The following is a 17,710-nucleotide window of genomic DNA, read 5'->3' as shown; positions in this document are numbered from 1 at the left end:
AATTTCAGGATGGAAACTCATCAATGAGGAGGAGGAGTATAATTTATTAACCTTGTATGATATCAGTTTCTCAAGGACTCTAGAAGGACCCGAGGAAGAAATCTCTGCCCCCTCCCCACTTTCCCTTTCCAACCCAGCCTTCCAAGGGGACCTTTGAGGGAGAAATCTCTGCCCCCTCCCCACTTTCCCTTTCCAAGGCAGCCTTCCAAGAGGACCTCTCGAAAAGAGCGAAAGCTTTCTCCTGGCCGTTTTACCACCACCACACCCTCCACGCCGGCCATGGCACGAGCTCAGATTGCCGGCTGGGGATGATGGGCGCTGCAGTGCGATCTCGGGAGAGACTAGGAGGGAAGAAAGAATGACTGTTTCCCCACACCCTAGGATTGGGGAAAACATTGACCCCCCCCTTAGTTGCGGGAGAAGGGTTGCGCTTCAAAGCGGTCGCCTCCATCCATCAATCCATCCTTCCTTCCTTACTTCCATCCATCCATCCATCCTTTTTTTTTTTCCCAGCGAGCGGTGCGTGTGTGTGACATGCAAGCAAGACGTCTCACGAGGCGTGTGTGTGTGTGTTTGTGGTGGGGGTCTCGTCCCAGCCACCCACCCACTCGCTCCCTTTCCCTCTTCGGAGCGTGGGCTGTTCCCGTTCGCCCTGGCCTCCGTCCTCCGATCTCCTGCGCTGGGAGGCGGCGGCGAGCCAGCGAACGGCTTCGGGCACCGCGGACTTTGGCAAGGAGGAAGGTGGGAGGAAGCGGAGCTGCCGGCTGTGGGGGTTGAGGCGTGCAAGAGGAGTGGCGTGGAAAGGCCTTTTGTGTGTGTGTGCGTGTGTGCGCCTGTGTGCCCTAGGGAGGAAGCGGAGCTGCCGGCTGTGTGGGGGTTGAGGCGTGCAAGAGGAGCGGCGTGGAAAGGCCTTTTGTGTGTGTGTGCGTGTGTGCGCGCCTGTGTGCCCTAGGGAGGAAGCGGAGCTGCCGGCTGTGGGGGTTGAGGCGTGCAAGAGGAGTGAGCGTGGAAAGGCCTTTTGTGTGTGTGTGCGTGTGTGCGCCTGTGTGCCCTAGGGAGGAAGCGGAGCTGCCGGCTGTGGGGGTTGAGGCGTGCAAGAGGAGCGCCTCCTCCTCTTCCTCCACGCCGCTCCTCTTGCACGCCTCAACCCCACCATCCCCACCCTCTCAGCGTGAAGGTCACCTCCTCCCTCTTCCAGGCGGCGGCGGCGGCGGCGGCGGCTCAGCGGGCGCCACAGCCGGCAGCTCCGCTTCCTCCCACCGTCCCAGTCCAGCCGAACGGTGAAAGCGACATGCCGGCGCCGCTCCGCTTTCACCGCTCGGCTGGATTGGGACCGCTTGGCTTGTCCGCGGGCGGGCGGGGAGCCGCCAGCCTTCTCGGCTGAGGAGGAGGGTTTCAACGGTGAAAGCTGGATCTTCCAGACTCGCAGAGTTCCAAGCCCCATCATCCACAGGCGGCCCTTGCCAGGGGCTCCACATCTGGCACACCGGGAAGGGATGTGGGGAGCTTCAACGATTCGAAAAGCCGCCTGGCCGAGCTCCAGCTCTGCTCGGGGCGCCTGAAGCCTTCCTACAAGCCCCTTCTACCCACCCCTTTCTCCCCGCCCGCCCAGCCGTGTAGAGCCAGGGGTTTGGTTGGTCGACCGGTAGCCTTCCCACGCAGCCCGGCTACGCTTGAAGCCCTCAGGCCAACCGATGCAGGAAGGTGAAGCCGAAACTCCAGCCAAGGTTGCAATTCAAAGCCGCTCCGCTCTTGGGCTCATCATCCCCGCGTTAAGCTTCCAGCCGGCAAACGCCAGGCGTTAGCCCGGCCGTCCCCGTCACGAGACCGGGCGAGCACGGACGGAGGAGCCCAGCGGGTTGCTTTGAACTGGGTATCCTTGCGGCTCTTAGGAACTCGCCGCAAGAGAGACAGGACGGGCCAGCTGGGGCCCGGCAGCTCCTCCAACCCGCAACCCTTTCAAGGGGAAACCTCCTCCTCAGCTGAGAAGGCTGGCGGCTCCCGCCGCCCTGGCGACCTGTTAAGCGGTCCCAATCCAGCCGAACGGTGAAAGTGAGCGCGCCGGCATGTCGCTTTCACCGTTCGGCTGGACTGGGACCAGTGGGAGGGAAGCGGAGCTGCCGGCTGTGGCGCTCCGCTGAGCCGCCGCCGCCGCCGCCGCCGCCTGGAAGAGGAGGAGGTGACCTTCACGCGGAGAGGGTGGGGATGGTGGGGTTGAGGCGTGCAAGAGGAGCGGCGTGGAGGAAGAGGAGGAGGCGCTCCTCTTGCACGCCTCAACCCCCACAGCCGGCAGCTCGCTTCCTCCCTAGGGCACACAGGCGCACACACACACGCACACACACAAAAGGCCTTTCCACGCTCACTCCTCTTGCACGCCTCAACCCCCACAGCCGGCAGCTCCGCTTCCCTCCCTAGGGCACACAGGCGCGCACACACACGCACACACACACACACAAAAAGGCCTTTCCACGCTCGCTCCTCTTGCACGCCTCAACCCCCACAGCCGGCAGCTCCGCCTCCCTAGGGCACACAGGCGCACACACACGCACACACACACAAAAGGCCTTTCCACGCCACTCCTCTTGCACGCCTCAACCCCCACAGCCGGCAGCTCCGCTTCCTCCCACCTTCCTCCTTGCCAAAGTCCGCGGTGCCCGGTTGCCGCTGGCTCGCTCGCTCGCTCCCAGCGCAGGAGATCGGAGGACGGAGGCCAGGCGAACGGAACACTGCACCACCAGGGCTTCCCCGCGCCAATGCACAGCCCGCCAAGTTTGTGCCGTCCGCCCACCAGACACGGGAATAGGGGCCGGCCTGGGGGCGACAAATCCCGCGAGGCCTCGGCGGGCCCGCTCCCCGTCCCTCCCCTCGGAGTCCGCTCCGTACCCCCTCCTGTGCGGGGGTCCCGAGGCGAGACTCGAGTATAAGCCGAGGGGCGTTTTCAGCACAAAACGTGCTGAAAAACTCGGCTTATATATATATATATATATATATATATATATATATATAGATAGATAGATAGATAGATAGAGAGAGAGAGAGAGAGAGAGAGAGAGAGAGAGAGAGAGAGAGAGAGAGAGAGAGAGAGAGTGAGTATACTTTCCTCAGTGCAGCTAGTAAGTTTCAGAAGAATGACATATAATAAACACCCAAATCCCACCCAATGTTCTTTAGGAAAATAAAGAATTAAAGAATGTATCACAAATATTTTGCCCCTGGAAGAGAATTCCATCTTCCTGAAAATTAACTGATCTTTTAACTGTGCCACTGTGTTTGTTTGAAAATATTTATGGTGTCAAGTGTCAAATCCTGAGTAATCGTATCACAAAAATGTAGTGTTATGGCTGAAATAATAAGGAAAAATTACTATTTGATTTATTTCTGCACACTGCTGAGAATTCCATTTTGTGACCCCCAGTCTTATATAATCAGTGTCTGAAATGAGGTTTTCTCCCTATCCCTGGAGTTCTTTTTATAAATGAAAAGATTGCCTTTCTACCGCTGAAGTTCCTTTACAGCTAAAAATAAATCTTTGCTTCTTGCTTAATTTAGAATAGACAGGAAGGGTGAAACTAATTAGAAACAGCCAAGAGTAAGTTTGTGTAGATATAAAATAATCAGGACAGGTCAACAGATAAAAAAAAACATCTACTCAGGAAGCACAACATCCCATGAAAGATTGGAGATCTTTGTGAGATTGGAGATCTAACGTCATCAATTTCCACCAGCATAAATACATCCTTTTCTAATATTTCTAGTATTTCCCAATAACTGAACTTTCCCAGTAACTCAGGAGGATCTTCAGCCAACACATATGTATACTTTAAACCCAAGAATACACTAAGGTAGAAGCTTGTCCATCCCAAAGATAAAGCACATAGACACAAACTGAGCAATGTGATTAATGCAGTACAATGCAGTGAGACATGTGCAGATCTTTACATTGGGGAAACAAAACAATTACGCATGGCTTAACATAGGAGAACAAACCCATCAGGACTAGATTCAGCCGTCTATCTGCATTTAAAAGTCAAAATCTTCTTTTGAAGACAGCAAAGTCCACATTTTGGATAGAGGATCACTGGTTTGAAAGAGGGGTCAAAGGCCATCTATGTCAAAATTGAACAGCCCTCTCTCAACAGAGTGGATGGGATACGACATCATCTATCTCCAGTGTACAATACAGTTCTTTCAGCAGTTACAAGAAGGCTCCACACCATTTGCACTACTCAGGTAACCTCAGGATACAGATAAACCTCAAAAGTGGCCTCAACGATTCTATAAAAGACTGCAAATGACCAGCTGTCTGCAAGGAATATAAATCCTTCCATTCTCCACATCCAGTCAGAGCTGAAGAAGCTTTTTGGATGAGAAGCAAAACATCTTAAAAAATAAACAAGAAAGGCCAGTTGCCTCTTGAAAAAGCACCTTTGGAACAACCATGACCTGGATGACTGAGAATCTCTATAGACATCTCCCTGACAATTATTGAATGTTAACCCAAACCAGTTGGATATATTTCTCCTCTGTTCCTGAAGATAGCAGTGACTGAAAGATTTAAGAGCAACTCCGCACGAATTCCCACTATTAAATTCTTGTTTTCTATTGTTCTCTACTCCTCTTCTTCTGCAAGTTGAAACCTAACAATTGTCTCAAAAAAGTGTGTGATCTTTCTCCTTAGGGTTATGCTGCTTCTTCTTCTTTTTTGCCTTCCATGATAGTAGGTTAGTCATAGATATAGACGTTGTATCCCTGAGATTTTGCTATACAGCAAATCTCATTTGCTCCACTTTCATGACCAAACGTAGTGAACTTGGGGAATAGTCATTCAACAATATTTGGAAGTATAGAGTTTCTATACTTTTGAAATAAATTAATTATGTAATCATTGGGAAGACTTTTTAAAACAGACTACACGATTTAATAAACCTCTTTGTGGTGATCATGTTGCTTATTGTTGTTTGCAAATAGAATATATAGATAGCATACACATATAGTGTCTAAAATATTCTTACCCTTCCAACTTCCACGAGATTTGTCACCATGACTATACTTGCTGTGTTTTCATGCCAGATCATTCTCCAGAAATCATATATAGTCTCTTGCATTGGTCCTGCAACAAATAAATCCAAAGAACATTTTTAGCATATCTGAAAAGTGGAACACTATACTTTCATAATATTAGAAACATATTTTTTTAAAAAACTGAAACTGATAAAGTAGCTTTTTGCAGGCATTGGAAACTCCAGTTTTCCATGCGGACCACCAGCTTCTTTCTCCAAACTGTCTGTCCTTCCAAGATAGCAAAAAGCTTTTTTTCACTAATCAGCAAGAAATTAGACATAAGAGCTTTTTTCTTTCCTGCACTGCAATCAAATCTTCAAAAGCCCTCTTTGGTGCCAATGGAGTCTAATTGGCACATGGAGGGATATTTTTGAGAGCTGTTGCTCGAAGAATCAGCTAATCATCTCTTCTCTAAACATTATAACTCCCCATTGAAAAGTCATCTCATTGATTCTGCAATCACATTTTTAAAGCCTCATTTGGTCCTAGTGAAGGCTTTTAAAGATGTATGCTTTGGATGGGGGAAAGAGCCGCATATGTTCTCTCTGTGTGTATCTTCTGCCTAAAGATCAATGCACATATGTATGAATAAAGATTTCCATGTAGAATAGAGGGCTATATGTGAATGGCTCTAGTTAGTCACCTTGGGAGGCCATGTGAGGTGGCACTTGTGTTCACTCAGATAATCTCAACCTGCTTACCCAGAGCAAATTCAATCACACTAACTTCTGAGGATAGAAGACAAATGCAGCCGACTGATTTAGGATGCTATACTGTATGTTTAATAAGCCTCTGTTGTCATTTGGTTTTATGCACTCTTTCCTCTTAATATGGAGAATTGACTACTGAGGTTATTTTCTCTAATTAACAAGGCTATGAGGATAAAAGAAAAAGTATTTCCTCCATCTTTGAAGGCAAAACTTTCTAATGGCATTTCCTTCTTTCTCTCAATGGAAATATATTAAAGAACATGCTAGCATTTTATGAACTAAAATTTGTAAAATAAACCGATTCCAGCTATTTAAAGGCAGATGAGAACATCCCGGCCTTTAAAAATCTAATTAAAAACAGTCATGGAGACACATAAGGATTGTGTGGAAAAGACTAGAGCCTCCTCTGGCTGATCACTGGTGCAACCAAAACAATCTGGAACTGAACACACTCAAAACCGTAGAAATGGTGGTAGACTTTAGGAGAAACCCTTCCATACTTCCACCTCTCACAATACTTGACAATACAGTATCAACAGTAGAAACCTTCAAATTTCTGGGTTCTATCATATTGCAAGATCTCAAATGGACAGCTAACATCAAAAACATCATTAAAAAAGGACAACAAAGAATGTTCTTTCTGCGCCAACTCAGTAAGCTCAAACTGCCCAAGGAGCTGCTGATCCAATTCTACAGAGGAATTATTGAGTCTGTCATTTGCACCTCTATAACTGTCTGGTTCGGTTCTGCAACCCAACAAGAAAAACACAGACTCCAGAGGATAATTAGAACTGCAGAAAAAATAATTGCTATCAACCTGCCTTCCATTGAGGACCTGTATACTGCACGAATCAAGAAGAGGGCCGTGAAAATATTTGCAGATCCCTCACATCCTGGACATAAACTGTTTCAACTCCTACCCTCAAAACGACGCTATAGAGCACTGCACACCAGAACAACTAGACACAAGAACAGTTTTTTCCCGAAGGCCATCACTCTGCTAAACAAATAATTCCCTCAACACTGTCAGACTATTTACTGAATCTGCACTACTATTAATCATTTCATAGCTCCCACCACCAATCTCTTTCCACTTATGACTTTATGACTATAACTTGTTGCTGGAAATCCTTATGATTTATATTGATTGATATTGATATATTGACCATCAATTGTGTTGTAAATGTTGTACCTTGATGAACGTATCTTTTCTTTCATGTACACTGAGAGCATATGCACCAAGACAAATTCCTTGTGTGTCCAATCACACTTGGCCAATAAATTCTATTCTATTCTATTCTATTCTAACCTAATGGAATGATGGGTATTCTTGTGGCTGACCTTGGAAATAACACACCTCAGAGAGGTATAGGTGGATAGACAAATGGCATCATCACAAATTATTTAGGGCTCAGAAGCATTCTAAACTGGACCTAGAAATGCTCTGGCAACCGATGTAAGATTACTGTTATATCTTCTAATTGCCTAAACTCTGCCAATAATTGAATAGCTTTGTCCTGCAGCAGCTTCCTAACTGTCTCTAAAGGCAGCCCACTTAATGCATGTTATAATAAACTAGCCTGAATGGAAGCACCCTGAAATGATGTAGTAAGAATGTTGATTTCGCCAATCATTCTCTATTCTAATTCTGTAATGAGAGCACGTCAGTCTGTTTCTGCCCCCAGATCAGACCAGAAGCCAGATTGGAATGGATCCAAAAATTCAGTATCATTTCATATCCCCTGGGGTTCAGAGCTAATTTTCTTCAGTATCTTAGTCGGGAAAGATGCACAACATACTGGATAGTATTTATCCATAATTTAGAATTTTATATTTTAAGCAAATGTTTAACTACAGCTTCCTTAAATGTGGTGGGAACTTACTGTCCCTGATTAACCATCCCTAAGGGCCAGATGGTATGCTTAGCCTGGAAGATTTTTAATTACTTGGAAGGGTATGGTTCCAAAGATTTTAACTAATTTATCCACATCATCAGGCTCACATGAGGAAATAAGTTTTTGACACACAAAAATTTTTCAACTGATTGTATTTCCAGTTTTAATATTTCTCTTGAGTTTGCACTGTCGATCTAATTAGTCCAATTCCCAAATTGCTCTTTCTGAAAGTGACAGATTTTTGGAGACAGTTTATTATTTTAATAACTATAGAGAAAATTGCTTAAATGCCAGGCTTGACAATTTTATTTGCCGTTCATCTTAATGAGGGAAGTGAGCTGGGGAGAAATAGTACCTCTGGCAGTACCCTGTTATTTTGGTGTGTTCAATATGGTCAATGCATAGAAGCTTCAATTAAATCTCTACACACAGAGAGAATACACAGGTATTACCCATAAGCTGATCTAAGGAATGTGTAAGTAATTATTTTGTATCATACATATGCTAAGGGAACCCTCTGCTCATCGTTCTGTTTTTTCCACACACCAATGTCCTAAAATTCAGACATGTAAAATTGGCCATGTGCATTAATTATTTACAGTATACATTTAGAAGTCCTTTTAAAGATTTCTTGTATGAGAAATATTCTATGAGTGTGTCCTTTCATTCTACTCTCCTAATTGGTGATCTACTTCCTTCTAAAACACGCTACTAGGATTATATATTTTATTGTAAGAAAGCTGATTAATTAAATACTTTTGGAACTAATATCAGAGTGATGATGTGTCTTTCTTTTTCAAAAGGCACATTCCAGAACAGTCTATTCAGGAATTAAAGACAATGTCACTTCAGTAAGAAATTCATTCTTTTTCTTCATTATATTTGTTAGGAGCCACAATTTTTTTCAGTAACTTAACTGCTGAATAGCCTTCACAAGTCAGTTACTGCTTTAAAAAAATCATCTTGCTCTTTGTACTTTTCTGCATATATACTCATGTTTGTTTAGGTGTCAGAAGTCTATTCATATTCTTTGCTTATGTGTACAGGATTATTCAGAACTTTAACGTAATGCAAATTAATGTTTTTGTCCTAAATGACTGAAATCTGTGCAAGTTTAGAGATCGGGTGCTCTTTATCTCCTTTACCTATTTATTGCATGTGAAAAGTAAGAAATGTTCACTTTTGATTTTAAATAACCCATTTAAAATCAGTAATTATATTTGAATCTGAGAGAACCAATTTTTAGACAATAAAGCAGAGATCTTAACTCTGTTTGATTCTGATTTGTTTTCACTAAGCATAGTTCAAACAAGTGAGAATTCCTGAGTTTAAACTCTGTGGAGAACCATGGTATATTTAAATTGAAAGGTTATCATCTGTTCCTTTGAGGACAAAACCCAAATTGGAATATTAGTGCATCCATGTAGCAGAAAAGTCTAGTTCCCTTTTACATCTGACATGTTGCCAAATATGTATGAAATGCAATCCTAGACTTGGAAATAGATTAGCCTCAGTAGAAGCGATCTTTGGCTAATTTTTTTTCACAGTAGCCAACTTGGCTCCTTTAATATTAGAAGACATATTCAGATGCTCGTGAAAAATAAACCTGGGGAAAAATTACAGTTCTGTTTCTATTAAAAGTTAACATCTTTAATTAGGTCAGATGCTTCACTACAAATGAAATATAATATAATTGTTCAAAATTGTATCAATCGTTGCTAAGTCACTGGCATCCTCTGACAATTAAAGTACTCTAGGGTACTTGGTGCTCTCTGAGCTTGTTAATTTTTTGGAAGACATTTCATTACCCAACTAAGTAACATCATCAATGCTCGAAGGGAGACTGATAATGTTACTAGTTGGGTAATAAAATGTCTGCAATAAAACAATAAGTTTAGTATGTATATTGCTCTTTTTTTAAATATAAGATTTTAAGTCCTATTGCTGTGTTAAGATATGTCAACTGCTTAGAGTTGGTTATGATTAGAGCAGTGTATAAATCAATCAATCAATCAATCAATCCAGTTGACATTTACAATTTTAGAATCAATCTATAATCTTGATGAACTTGATACTTGAAATGTGAACTTGACTCTTTGGGGCAAATGTAGTTTGCCACCTTTGTTCCTGTATTTTTTTCTTTTTCAGGTAACTCTGCTTAGAGAAAATGGTATATATCGTTGCCATTTATTAAAGTCCCACTATCTATAGTTAGTCATTACAATCTTTCTCACAATACTACATAGCTGGTAATTTATCCATGTGAATTAAGGCATAAGGCTACAAACCAAGAGATCATAGGTTATAGCCCCACCTTAGGCATGAAAGCCAGCTGGGTGACTTAGCTGGGTGACTTAGAGACAGTCACTCTCTTTCAGCCCAACCCATTTAATTGGACTGCTGTTGTGGAGAAAATAGGAAGAGGAAGGAATATTAAGTTTGTTCGCCACCTTAAATTATTTATAAAAAAACAACATGATCATTTTTTACATTTTAAAATCATAACCATATACATATGGTGAGAAGTTGCAACTGTAATCCCCTTTGAAATAAAATTTGAAATGGGATCCAAATAACCTACATTGCTTAATTACAACTGAAGATGTGCCCACTTGCTTCAAGAGCAAGAACATTTAAAAAAAATACTATTAAACTTTTATTTACAAAATCCACCTACATGGCCAGTTAACAATAATTCATTAAAGTAATTTGTTAAATTAATGGACATTTGAAAATACAAAGAAAATGTAAGGTTGCAAGGTTCAATATTTTTCTAGAACCTCCTGCCCTTTTTTTGCCTCTAGATCTTCTGCAAAAGGAGAAGATCTATTAGAATTAAATAACTATTCTTCAAAAAATCACTATCGATATTTGGAAGCAGTCAGGGCAGGTACGTTTTCTTATAAGGAATTATTATTTATTGAAAAAGCTGTCCATTCTTAAGGATATGAATTAGCTACTTCTGCAAAAGTAGTTTTCAGGTACACTTCCCCAGCCAAACCAATATGCTCAACTTTTTATTTGAGCAAAGTTATCTACTCATATCTGAGAACCAGTTTGGTGTAGTGTTTGAAGAATTGGGCTAGGAACCCTAAGTTTGTGAGTTGTAGCGTGGCCTTAGACAGGAAGTCAGTTTGCTGACCTTGGACCAGTCATTTTCTCTCAGCCCTAAGAAAGAAGCAATGGCAAACCATGTCTTTACCTTGCCAAGAAAATTGCAGGACTTGTCCAGGCAATCACTGAGAATTGGACATGATTACAACCAATGTACCATCCCCGCAGCCAAGTGATCACAATATGGGAACTTGGCAACTGGCTCACGTTTACAAAGGTTACAACATCGTCTCTCTTAATCTAATCTAATCTAATCTAATCTAATCTAATCTAATCTAATCTAATCTAATCTAATCTAATCTAATCTACCTCGTTTTTGAACCACGGTCTTCCCTCGCTGCAATCACAATTGTGATTTGTGACCCTGACAATTGGTTTTTGAACAGCAAAGTCAACTAGATTTGTTTAATGACTGTTGGATTAATTTAATGACTAAAAAATGGTTGTAAAATTGGGTTGGTTATGTGATGACTCACTTTACAATCACACCAACTTAAGACAGAAATTCTGGACTCAATCGTGCTCTTAAGTTGAGGACTATCTATATGATATATAAGAGCACTATGGTGAGACAATTCAAGAAAAATAATGGTTAACCAGAATTGCTCAAGACATCATCATAGGCATTGTGCTCCAATTTCATATTATAACCAGACTACATATAACCAAGGACAGTTTAACAAGGGAAAAAGAACTGTATGGTCTTTTCTTTAATTATGTAGGTGAGCCCATGGTATCATGCTGCATCCAGTAGACTAATAAACACTAAAATACCAGAAACCAAGTAAAGTAATTCTGTAGTAATTCTTCTGAATGATGCATCATGGTTTATGGTACTGCACTTGGCATCTGTCACCTAAGCATTTTTAAAAATGTACTTCCTGTATATTTTATAATAATTCCTATGCTCTGTAAAGATATGCAAATTTCTTTGGATATCATTTATGGTAAGTCCTGTTTAAATTAGTGGAAATTAAGCCTGCATGACTGGGTACTAAATTGTGTCATTAATCTTTAGCAAACAGTCTTTTCTGTAAAGATTTATGTTTTGGGGAAATATATGTCATAGATCATGCTACAAAATAGATCCTAACAATTAGCATGGGAGGGTGGGGAAAGATGTAAAGGATGAAATATAATTTTGCAAGGCTAGGAATCCCAATAGCTTTGGAAGGAACTAGATCAAAGTTTCCTTCCAAGATAATCCATCATTCTTTTTCCTTTCTCAAATCATATTTTTCAGCCATGCCAATTTGAAGGTTTAGATCATGATCTGATAGGAGTGAATGATGAGGGGAATTGTCTTCTTTAAAATGTCATTTGCATTGCCTCCTCACTCAGACTTCCTAAGCCGGACAATAGTAATTAAAATTATCTAAGGAAGGAGATTTTAATGAAGAACTTTTAATCTATTTATTCTTAATTCTACTGGAAATCCAGCAAAGTCCTTTTGTACTCAGAATATTCATGGAAAAAAAGAAAGCTAGCTGTCGGTTGTTGAAAGTAATTCTCTTCTACCCTATTTTTCTTTTCTACTTGACATTTTTCAAATTATTTTCTGACATCTGAATAAATTATGACTCTGTCACTTGTCTTGACACAGAATTGAAAAGCATTAAAGGGCAGGTAGGGGCATAGAATTTATTGTTATCAAAAGCCAAAAAATTTTATTCCAGAGACTTAGGATAGAAGGAAAGATACACTAGAAACACTGTAGAAGCCAAGTTTAGAGTATAGTCCACCAAGTCCTGCATCAGTGCTGCCTTGACTAATTACATAGAAAAGACTGAGGAGTCTGTCAGAATGCCACTAAAATAAACAGCAAGGCTTAGTATCAGTTATGCTTAAGCTTATTCTCAGATATTTTATGGGGACATGCATTATTTTCATGCTATGAATCCAGTGGCAAACCTTCTAACAATGAAGCAGAATACTTATTATAAAGACTCTGCAGCAAAAAAAATGATAAACATGACTGGTGGGATTTTTTTGTCTACTCTGAAAAGGAAGTAAAAGTGTAAAGTGGCTCCTTGCTACGTAACAGCAACCCTGCCCGAGCTGTTGGAAATGATAGCCGGGACGGCAGTTGAGACAACCAGACTTATGGTTATGGGGGATTTCAACCTGCCATTGGCGGGCGAATCTTCAACGACAGCTCGGGAGTTCATGGCTTCCATGACGGCCTTGGACCTGACCCAGATAGTTAATGGTCCCACCCACATCGGGGGAAACACTGTGGACTTGATTTTCGTCTCGGGACAGTGGCTTAATGATCTGGAGTTAGGAGATCTAATTATTAAACCCCTGTCATGGTCAGATCATTCACTCCTTCAGCTGGACTTTCGAACCGCTGCACCACACCGCAGGGAGACGGAGCCGATTCTATGGTTCCGTCCCAGGTGCCTGATGGACCCAGAGAGGTTTCTGATGGAGCTTGGGCTGTTTCCCAGGGAATTAGCCCACGCTCGGCCGAAGAACTGGTAGCCGCCTGGGAAGAGGCGGTGGCCAGGGCTTTGGACCGTGTCGTGCCTTTGCGGCCTCTAACCTGGCGCCGAACTCGACCAGCTCCTTGATATAACGAGGAGCTGAGAGAGATGAAGCGCTGGAAAAGACACCTAGAGAGTGTTTGGAGGTCCAGCTGCTCCGAATCCGACCGAACACTAGTAAGGTCTTATATTCAGACCTACCTAGTGGCGATAAGAACGGCAAAACGTAATTATTTTTCCGCTCTTATTGCATCGGCAGATAATCGCCCAGCCACCCTGTTTAGGGTGACCCGCTCCCTTCTCATGCAGGGGGCTCGGGAGGACCCCATACAGGGTCGTGCTGAGGATTTTGTATAGTATCTGTCCGATAAAATCGCTCGGATCCGGGACGGACTGGACACTGATTGGGTAGATTCAGGCGGGATGACGGGGATGGGTCTTGTGGATATTACCTGGGCTGAGTTCGATCCTGTGACTCTCGAGGACATGGACAGGTTGTTGGGTAGGCTGAATCCCACATGTTTATTGGACCCGTGTCCCTCCTGGTTGGTACTGGCCACACAGGACGTTACACGAGGCTGGATCCTGGGAGTTATCAACGCTTCTTTGTTGGGGGGCATTTTCCCCACTGCCTTAAAAGAGGCGGTGGTGAGGCCCCTCCTCAAGAAGCCTTCCCTGGACCCAGCTGTATTGGCAAACTATCGTCAGTCTCCAAGCTTCGCTTTTTGGCGAAGGTTGTTGAGAGTGTGGTGGCATATCAGCTTCCCCAATACCTGGAGGAAACTGTCTATCTAGACCCGTTCCAGTCCAGCTTCAGACCTGGATACAGCACGGAGACGGCTTTGGTCACGTTGGTGGATGATCTCTGGAGGGCTCGGGACAGGGGGTGTTCCTCTGTCCTAGTCCTTTTAGATCTCTCAGCGGCTTTTGATACCATCGACCATGGTATCCTGCTGCAACGGTTGGAGGGATTGGGGGTGGGGCCACTGTCTATCGGTGGTTCTCCTCCTATCTCTCGGACCATTCGCAGACGGTGTTGGCAGGGGGGCAGAGACTGACCTCGAGGCGCCTCACTTGTGGGGTGCCACAGGGGTCGGTTCTCTCGCCTCTCCTATTCAACATCTATATGAAGCCGCTGGGTGAGGTTATCCGTGGTTTCGGGGTGGAGTGCCATCTGTACGCTGATAATACTCAGCTGAACATCTCCACCCCGAGCCACCCCAATGAAGCTGTCGAGGTGATGACCCGGTGTCTTGAAGCCATCCGGGTCTGGATGGGGAAGAACAGGCTCCAGCTCAACCCCTCCAAGACAGAGTGGCTGTGGGTGCCAGCGTCCCGGTACAGTCATCTTACACCATCGCTGACTGTTGGGGGTGAATTACTGGCCCCCAGGGGGAGGGTGCGCAACTTGGGCATTCTCCTGGATGACCGGCTGTCTTTAGAATAGAATAGAATAGAATAGAATAGAATTTTATTGGCCAAGTGTGATTGGACACACAAGGAATTTGTCTTGGTGCATATGCTCTCAGTGTACATAAAAGAAAAGATACGTTCATCAAGGTACAACATTTACAACACAATTGATGATCAATATATCAATATAAATCATAAGGATTGCCAGCAACAAGTTATTTAGAGGAACATCTGACGGCCGTCGCCAGGGGAGCATTTTATCAGGTTCGCCTGATTCGCCAGTTGCGTCCCTTCCTAGACCGGGACTCCTTATGCACAGTCACTCACGCCCTCGTCACTTCCTGTCTGGACTATTGCAATGCTCTCTACATGGGGCTCCCCTTGAAGAGCACCAGGAGGCTCCAGCTAGTCCAGAATGTGGGTGCGCGGGTGATAGAGGGAGCACCTCGCTGCTCCCATATAACACCTATCCTGCGCAGCTTGCACTGGCTGCCGGTAGACTTCCTGGTGCAATTCAAGGTGCTGGTTATCACCTTTAAAGCACTCCATGGCTTAGGACCAGGCTATTTACGAGACCGCCTTCTGCCACCAATAGCCTCCCATCGATCTGTGCGCTCCCACAGGGTGGGCCTTCTCAGGGTGCCGTCGACCAAACAATGTTGGTTGGTGGCCCCCAGGGGGAGAGCCTTCTCTGTGGCGGCACCGGCCCTTTGGAATGAGCTGCTTCCAGGGTTGCGCCAACTCCCCGACCTCCGGACCTTCAAACGCGAACTTAAGACCTTATTATTTCATCGTGTGGGACTGGCCTAAGCGAAATTTTAAATGGAAATTTTAAATGGGTTTTATGTCGGTCTATGACCGTTTCAGTTTGATTTGGCCTATTATAAATATGTGGTTTTAATTTTGCTTTTAAATTTGTTGTTTGTACTCTGTGTTGGTTTTTAATATGGCTGTAAACTGCCCTGAGTCCTTCGGGAGAAGGGCGGTATAGAAATTAAATTATAAATAAATAAATAAATAAATAAATAAATAAATAAATAAATAAATAAATAAATAAATAAATAAATAAATGTAATTGCAGATTTCTCTAGGACTATTAATTGTATTTAATACCTCTTTCAACAGAACATTTAATAGGCCTAGGCAAATCAGCTCTGATTTGATTCAAATTGGGGATCTGAATTCAAAGAAGGCATGATTTGATTTGAGCTTATGAAACAAGTTCAAGGCCAAATGGATTTGATCACATTGATTACATTCAAAATTCTGCTAATAAAGATTCAAGTATGCTATGCTATGTAATGGGAAAAATCAAAATCCTTAGCTACTCATTTGTTTTGACAAAATTGGATAATATTAGCAGGGATGGGATACCCTTTATTACAAAACATCATCCCTACCACCTAGTATCATTCACTGCCTCGGTGTTTCACTGCAATACATTTCTTCAGTATCTTCTTTGTACCTCTTAAGGTTGATATAATAGGATGAGGAAAGGGCAGCAGGACAACCTCTAAAACGTCCAGCAAATACCTAATAAGCTGAATGAATGCAGCAAGTCTCCTTAGAACTAAAAATGTTTAAAAATGGCTTAAAACAAAATTTTTATTCTTCCACTTCCTCTGCTGGGTGTCAGTTTTGCATGACACTGAAGAATGACCACTGATTTGCCCTTGTAGAAAGAGGATGCTTTGTTGTTTGATCACGACATTTTCTGGGATATTTTATCTCAATAGAATTTTTAATATTTTATAAAAGTAACTCTTCTTAACTAATTAAAGCAACTGTTCTCTTTACTTTGATCCTTCCAGAAAATAGGGTATTTTTCTTAGCAAATTCTTGCAGAATTTTTAAGCGCACAATAAAGTAGGGTCAAGTCTTAATTGAAATGCTTCATAGAATAATCCTTATTAACGCCAACTCCAATATATTGTATTTGCTTGCGTTTTCCTCAGTTACGTACTCATCTAAACTGTTTTATCTTTATGCTTTCATAGTCTCTAAAAAGTTATGTGGACTGGAGGCATGGTACCACAAAAGACTTCTTCTCCTTTCCTTCTCCCTCTATGTCGTGTCCCACTCCTCCGCTGACGGCCGGGTCAGGGAAATCCGAATCAGGCTTGCCTCTGCAGCTCTGCCCAAAGTCCTAGCAAAGTCCTCAGAGCAGGCAGGAGACCAGAAAGTGACTTCAGCAAGATAAGTTCGACTTTGCCTGACTCAGAGACTGCCAGAAAGCAGATCCTTTATATAGGCCATGGGGTGTGGCTCCATGACTCAGCACTCATTAAGGCCTGCCCCTCCCTTCCTTCTGTTGCCTCCGCCTATCCAGTCTTCTGATGCGAGGGTCACTCCAATCAGCAGCTGTTGGAAATAAACCTTCCTCAGGCTCACATGCTGTGGAGGAGGGGGAGGGGTCTAGCTGCTCCGTTTGCCTGGGCATGGAGCCAGGGCTGGGGCCGGGGGTGCTCCCTCCTCTGCAGCCTGCTTGGGCATGGAGCCAGGGCTGGGACTGGGAGGTGCCCCCTCCACTTCAGCTTGTCTGGGCATGGAGCCAGGACTGGGGCCGGGAGGCATACATTCCTCCGTGTTCGGAAGCAGATAAGAAGGCCCCGGCTGCTGTGAGAGCGGGCAAGACACAACACTCTTCTCTACATCAGTTTGATTCTCTTGGTATATAAAATGATAGTGGAAGATAGATATATATCTTGGCAAGAAAGATATCTAAGAAAAGAATCTGAAAAATAATGGAAGAACTTGGATATGAGATCACTGTGAGAGGAATGAAGGATGCAGAGAAAAGCAGAAATACAGAAGAACTATCTATAGACAGATAGTAAAAATATGGTGACAGGATACTAAAACAGGAAGATTTAAATATATTTTTACTAGTTACAATCTGGAGAGGCTAATAGTGTAAAAAAAAGTATTATGGTATATTAGTGTATTGAATTGCAACTTCGAATTGCAGCTGCCAACAAAATACATTAGAAACAGAGCTCAAAACGTCATCTGATTTTCTGAGGCCAAAAAA

The 17,710-nt window shown here is 43.4% G+C and overlaps 1 protein-coding gene across 1 annotated transcript in view; it reads right to left on the bottom strand.

Annotated features, from left to right (window-relative positions):
* The window catches only part of PTPRM (protein tyrosine phosphatase receptor type M), a 544,777-nt gene that overhangs the window by 54,860 nt on the left and 472,207 nt on the right, over positions 1 to 17,710 (bottom strand). The window contains exon 23 of the mRNA XM_058178627.1: positions 5,013 to 5,110. Within this exon, the coding sequence (XP_058034610.1) occupies positions 5,013 to 5,110 (98 nt within the window). The remainder of the gene's footprint in view (positions 1 to 5,012; positions 5,111 to 17,710) is intronic.

The sequence above is a fragment of the Ahaetulla prasina genome, chromosome 3 (assembly GCF_028640845.1).
Source record: "Ahaetulla prasina isolate Xishuangbanna chromosome 3, ASM2864084v1, whole genome shotgun sequence".
In the NCBI taxonomy this organism is placed as follows: domain Eukaryota; kingdom Metazoa; phylum Chordata; class Lepidosauria; order Squamata; family Colubridae; genus Ahaetulla; species Ahaetulla prasina.
Note: the sequence above shows the minus strand (reverse complement) of the source record. Positions and strands in the feature narration are given on the sequence as shown.